The 6,321-nt window shown below is 39.3% G+C and overlaps 1 protein-coding gene across 1 annotated transcript; it reads left to right on the forward strand.

Moving 5' to 3' along the window:
- The first annotated feature begins 228 nt into the window (after window positions 1–228).
- Window positions 229–5,878, forward strand: LOC149828823 (sulfite exporter TauE/SafE family protein 3-like). The gene is made up of 12 exons (XM_090017145.1): window positions 229–362; window positions 456–658; window positions 2,942–3,142; window positions 3,248–3,312; window positions 3,399–3,498; window positions 3,628–3,701; window positions 3,787–3,873; window positions 4,008–4,058; window positions 4,150–4,371; window positions 4,848–4,941; window positions 5,028–5,168; window positions 5,805–5,878. Exons 1-12 carry the CDS (start codon window positions 229–231, stop codon window positions 5,876–5,878), a joined length of 1,446 nt encoding a protein of 481 aa, XP_089873271.1.
- The last annotated feature ends 443 nt before the right edge of the window (window positions 5,879–6,321 follow it).

A 6,321-nucleotide genomic window follows, 5' to 3' on the forward strand; every position in this document is an offset into this window, starting at 1 on the left:
ATTACATGGAGATTGTTCGTTAATTAGGCCAAAGTTCAAGGACGGTAACAGCGTTTGTTCTTAATGGAGGAAAAATGTAAGAGAAGAGTGAGTTTGTAACTAGAGACGGTAAGAACTCCAATTTTGAGAGGAGAAATCTGGAAATCTGTCCAGGTAGTCTGGGAAGACTAGATGGGACGAACGGGTGCAGCATGGAGGTCGACTGCAGTGATCTGGTTAACCTGCATAATGGCGTCCGCCTCCGTCTCGGCGGAGCGGAACCGGATGCTACACGATCACAAGATGGCCGTGAGTGCTGAGAGGGAGATGGAAGATCTGAGAAAGCTCATAAAGCTGCTATGGCAGTCCGATTATTACGTGTTGTAACCAAGAATCGTACTTCCATCTCACTTTCTGTTTCATCATTTTTATCATTGTTTTTCTTCCTTTCTTTCTTCTAAATTGTGGCAAAGTAGAGTGCATGACTTGAGCTGGCTTCTCCTTCTCTCTCTCTCGCAGGACACGAGGTTTGGGTGGAGGGTCGTATTGGGGACGGTGATTGGGTTCTTCGGAGCGGCGTTTGGGAGCGTTGGAGGAGTTGGAGGGGGAGGGATATTCGTTCCCATGCTCACCCTCATCATCGGCTTCGACGCCAAGTCTTCTACGGCCATCTCCAAATGTAAGCACACGAGCGTTGGGGCAGTTTGTATAAGTAATGGGAACGGGGTAGCAACTTAGCCGAGGAACTGGGTTAGAATTAGACTTAACCCAATCCATTTCTATTATATAACAACCTATCAGAGGATCTGAGCTGGAATTCGACCTAACTCAATCCATTTTATGCACGCGCCTGCACATTAGGTGTTTTGCGTTTGATGAGTTTTTCATTTTTTTTTTGTTTTATTGTGATCTGTGTACTTGATTTTATAGGGATCAACTCTTGAAGTGTTCGATTATGACACATGGGTGGTTTTTATAAAAATTTAAAAAATCAATTGTCCAAAATCTTTGTAAATTTTTGAGGCTCTAAATATCATTTTTTCATGTAAAACACCCGATCGTGTGAATTCCTCGTAAATCGACCATGTCCAACATATTTATGGGGTTGAAACTGCAAAAAAAAGAATATAGAAAAAAATCCATCAAGCATGTATCACAAGCACCTAATGTTCAAACACCTAGGCTCTACTCATATATATATATATATATAAGAGGTCACTAGAATATGTTAACTGAAAATATATGAACTAACATTTTTGACACTTTTTTTGCAAATCAAACCTTGCAGATGCATTCAGCGTGGTTCATTTGCTAGGAATCAACTCTTGAATCTTGTATTTTTTATGAAAAATATGATTTTTGGATGCTTGAATATATACAAAACTTTTTAGTCATTGATTTTCAGGCCTTAAAAGATCCTTTTATGCATAGTAATTATCCAAGAGACTTTTTAAATAAAACCAAGCATCTAGATCACATCCATACGGTGAACTTAAAAAAAAAAAAACTCATGAAAATATTGGTTCATAATTCAGTTAGCAGTGGCTATATATATGCAAAGTGGTAGCTGCCTACCATCAGAGAACTAGTGCAAAGAGTTAAAAAGACCCTTCAGTGGTGCACAGAAGCACCACTAATGACTCCTGGACTTTTAGCTGCACTTTTAGCATGCTGCTAAAAGTCCTTTTTTTAAGGACGACACGCGCATCTACTGGCAATTAACCAGGTGAGTGACAGGCAACTACCACTCACTATACATGTGTGTGTCCACTCTACAAAAACTTATATTTGGATATACTTTTGGAACTAATTATATGGGTTGGATCTGGCACAGCTAGTGTCTTGGATATACTTTTGGAACTAATTATATGGGTTGGATCTGGCACAGCTAGTGTCAAACTTCAACCTGTTTGAATCCTCAAGACTCAAAAGGATGCGTCCAGTTCCGTTTATTTTATTTTAAATAATCAAATAATTCAATTCTTTGCTATTATAATGAGATTTTACTTCCGTACAAATTAAAACTGAACAAGGGGGTGGGTGGGGGAGTTTGAGTAAGTGGATTGCATTTTTTTGCTAGATCAAGGGAAAACAAATCCCCCTTTCTCCTTAGGCGGCGTTTGCATGTCGCAGGAGGAGGCTCTGAGCTCATCCCTCCCTCCCCCAGTAGGAAACTTTTCCGCTGAAAAGAGAGTTTATCGTTGATTTTGGGTCTCCTTTTTTTGGGAAAATGCACAACTTTTGATGTGTTTCCACCGAAAGCTGAGGCTTTCTGGGGTAAGCAAACACACATCCTTAATCACGGACCACATATTGGCTGTTCTCCAGTTGGTAAACCCTAAGTTTCCCTCGGCCCATCAAGAGTACACCCAGGTTCATCCTTGTGGCAAGGGACGCCTTACGCGGGTGGATTTTGAACTGCTGACGCCACATCAACTTGGTGACCTTCACAGGTCGCCCATACCAGATGAGCGGAACCCTTGTTAGCAGTGGGTTGCATTTTAATTCCCCTCGATCGCTAAAGCCCGAACATTTCCTAAAGTCCGTCAAAATGGCTAAAAATGGGCTCCCATTAATTAGAATAACCATAGTGACAAATATTGAGATTTTCAAAAAACTCGCGAGATTTTCAAAATATCGCAAGATTTATGAAAAAACATAAATACCGTGATTTGAAAGTGTTATTTACGTTTTAAACGGCTATTTATAGCAAAAAAACATGTACTTTTATTTTTAAATAATTTTTATTATTATTTTCTTAAAAAAAATAAATTTTTTAATTTTAAATTTATTTTTTTATTGCCGAGATTTTGCCAAAAAAAATGCAAGATTTATGAAAAAATTTCAATTTCTCGCGAGTTTTTGATAAACGAGAAATTGCCGTTTAAAACGTTTATTTGTCACTATGAGAATAACAACCAAAAACATATGATGACTGAAGTATGCTGCTTTTCTGGGACAGGCATGATTATGGGTGCAGCAGGATCGACTGTTTACTGCAATCTGAAGCTAAGGCATCCGACGCTACCATTGCCGATCATCGATTACGACTTGGCTCTGCTCTTCCAGCCCATGCTTATGCTGGGAATCAGCATCGGCGTTGCTTTCAATGTCGTTTTCGCCGAATGGATGGTCACTGTATTGCTGATCATCATCTTCACGAGTAATTCTTTGTGGCTGAATATACACATTCTCATGCTTTTGTCAAGTCTTTTTTTATGAGAATTTTACTGAATGTGAGGACTTTCGATTGTTTGGATTCAACCAGTTACATCAACAAAAGCTTTCCTCAAAGGTGTTGAAACATGGAAGAAGGAAACCAAAATGAAAAAGGTATGTCCTTCGTGAGTTAACTGAGAAAAAGTTGGTAATCAAGTGGAGTTACTTACATGAATGGACTGCTATTGTTTTGATTTCAGGCTGCCAAAGCTGCTAAATTAAATGACAAGTTGGCCGCGTTCGTCTGCGATTGCAATAAAGTTCCAAAAGCAAGCACGGTTTCCATGGCTCCTAGAATGGGTTGGAAACTCAAGTCTTGATACCCTGGCTGCACTGGGTGCAGTTCAATCAGGCATCATCATGTGTTCAGTTTTCATGCTCTCTCATCAGTTGATATTCATCATCTTGTTTTTTTTTCATGTGTTTCAGGCAGTGAGGAAGCAGAATCTGGTGGCCAAACTAATGGCATGAAAACAGAGATCAAAGACCCTGGAGATGCAAGCGTGAGTAATTTTTGTTATAACTTTGTCCCTCCTCCAATTTCCAAATGTTATATGTGCTCACTGCCTGTGACTTTTGGATGTCCAGGTTTCTATCCTAAAGAATGTTTACTGGAAGGAACTTTTCCTTCTCATGTTTGTTTGGGTTGCATTTCTTGGCTTCCAGGTTGCTAAGGTTTGTAATTCATCAAGTCCCCTTAGTGACACCATTGAAATTTAAGCTCATGTGTTTATGTAAATCCCATGTTTGCTCAACTGATTCTCTATCTTCAAACTCTACCGATTCTTTTGAGTTCCTTCTGTGTGCAGAATTACACAAAAACATGCTCAACGTTGTATTGGGTTTTAAACCTACTTCAGGTTAGCTACCTATCATATTAGTACTACAAAATTATTTCAATCGATTGATTGGTAGGTGGATAATGACTAATATGCATATTGATGTCCTCAGATCCCGGTTGCTGCTGGGGTATCACTCTTTGAAGCTGTGAGCTTATACAAAGGAAAGAGAACCATAGCATCGAAGGCTGAAGAAGGGACAAATTGGAAAATCCATCAGCTGGTCCAATACTGTTGTTTAGGCGTGCTGGCTGGTATAGTAGGTGGGCTGCTTGGTCTAGGAGGAGGCTTCATCTTAGGTCCTCTATTCTTAGAGCTGGGCATACCTCCTCAGGTATCATGCTATATTTGTTGTCTTCATGTAGTAATGCACTTATTGTCAAACAATTTGCACCAAAATTAACATCTTCCTCATAGGCATAATTTACCCAAGTAACATGCGCTACATGTGCTCCTATTATCCTGCCAAAGTTCCTAGTCTTAATGGTCCTCTGAACAAGCTAGACCTCATCCTCTCAAAGCAATCAAACATTACTACAATCTTTACCATGAATTTCTCCGTGTGTGTGTGTGTGTGTGTGTGCGCGCGCACACGAACGGGTGCATGTGTGTGTGTGTGTGTGTGTGTGTGTGTGTGTGTGTGTGTGAATGCAGGCTTACATATGTTGCATTGCATGTCTGCATTCATGTATTTGTTTCTGTGTTTTTTATTGTACATGAAAATGTAGTGCTTTCATTTACTTTCAATTCCGAGGTCATCTGGCATCTGCAAAGGCTCCTATTAACTGAACTGCTTACTTTCTGTCACAGGTTTCAAGCGCTACAGCTACCTTTGCCATGGCTTTCTCTTCATCCATGTCTGTTGTCGAGTACTATTTTCTAAAACAATTCCCTGTCCCATACGGTATGAGATATGAGAATTTTTTGCATTATTCTTGGAGCTGTGAAAGTTGGTTTGACTGAAGAATTTCTTTTTTTGTTGTATGCCAGCACTATATTTCATTGGTGTGGCCACAATAGCTGCATTCGTGGGGCAACGTGTTGTGAGAAAATTGATTATTGTATTGGGGAGAGCATCCATCATCATCTTCATTTTGGCCTCCACAATTTTTGTTAGTGCAATCTCACTGGGTAAGAATTTATGGACCTCCTGTACGTCACTTGTTTTGCTGTTTTTTCTTGGTAGACGTGTGCATGTTTATACATTCCCAAAATTCTCCATTCTCTGTTATTTTTCCATGGAAACAGAGCTTTCAGATTTTTCTTTCTTTGATCGGCAAGTTTGAGGCATAGCCCCATGGGATTTGAATCTGAAACCCCTTGGCTATGATAGTGCAACCTAACCATCCAACTATCTCGTTTGACACCGGAGCTTCCTGGTTTTTGCTCTACTGAGAATTTTAAATTTGTGACATGATGTTCTAAACTTCAAGGATCCATGTGGCAACAAGCATTCATTCCCTCAGACTGAGATGTTGAAATAGTAATGCAGCAGTTTGATTACTTGAGAATTGATTGCAGATTGAGACACAAGGGCATAACAATTACTGTCTAGGCTTCTAGTATGTCAAAAATGTTGTTTACAGCCTTTCAGACAGATCGATAAGCATAACCTAGAATGATATGAACATGTTGATTTCTTGAATTTTGTGTGCATGTGTATCTAACCATATCCAATTTGTACATGTGCTTACACTTAGAAATGATCTGTCCATGCAGTATAACTGCCTACTGAGTTTCCTTTTGACATTGGATTTATTTTCACAGGTGGAGTCGGTATATCAAACATGTTCCAGAAGATTGGAAAGCATGAGTACATGGGATTTGAGAATTTGTGCTAATCCATCAACTAGTAGAAAGAAGAATAAAGGAGAAACAAAAAGGCCTCCTTCATAATCTTCACCGCCTTCACAGCTCTTCTCCTCAAGTGATGTTTCCATATAAAGTTATTGGTTTCTTGGTTGAAAATAGTGCGATGAGATGTCACCATTTTTTTTTTCATTTTTGTTGATTTTATGCCCTTTAAATTGCTTGAAGGGCTTGTTTTTTGTAAGGGTTTATCATGTCGACAATTATAGCTGAACATGAGGTGAAAAGAAAGGCAAAATTCGCTCTTTCTTTGGCTGAATAGTGGCTTTATGTTTTGAGGCCTCTCTCCTGTTCCTAATATTCATCCATTGCATTGCAAGAGCAAAGTAAAGAGAACTGTTGATTCTGAGGTGGCCATAAGTTTTATAGTTGGATAACTGTCAAACGTTTGTTTGCTTCATGGCATATTCAACCA

The sequence above is a fragment of the Nuphar pumila genome, chromosome 9 (genome assembly GCF_984573655.1).
Source record: "Nuphar pumila chromosome 9, dmNupPumi1.hap1.1, whole genome shotgun sequence".
Taxonomy (NCBI): domain Eukaryota; kingdom Viridiplantae; phylum Streptophyta; class Magnoliopsida; order Nymphaeales; family Nymphaeaceae; genus Nuphar; species Nuphar pumila.

Coding starts and splice junctions, on each gene's coding strand:
- LOC149828823 (XM_090017145.1), top strand. CDS start 229: ATGGCGTCCGCCTCCGTCTCGGCGGAGCGGAACCGGATGCTACACGAT. Junction 3,874..4,007: donor TTGGCTTCCAGGTTGCTAAG/GTTTGTAATTCA, acceptor TTCTGTGTGCAG/AATTACACAAAAACATGCTC. Junction 4,372..4,847: donor AGCTGGGCATACCTCCTCAG/GTATCATGCTAT, acceptor TTTCTGTCACAG/GTTTCAAGCGCTACAGCTAC.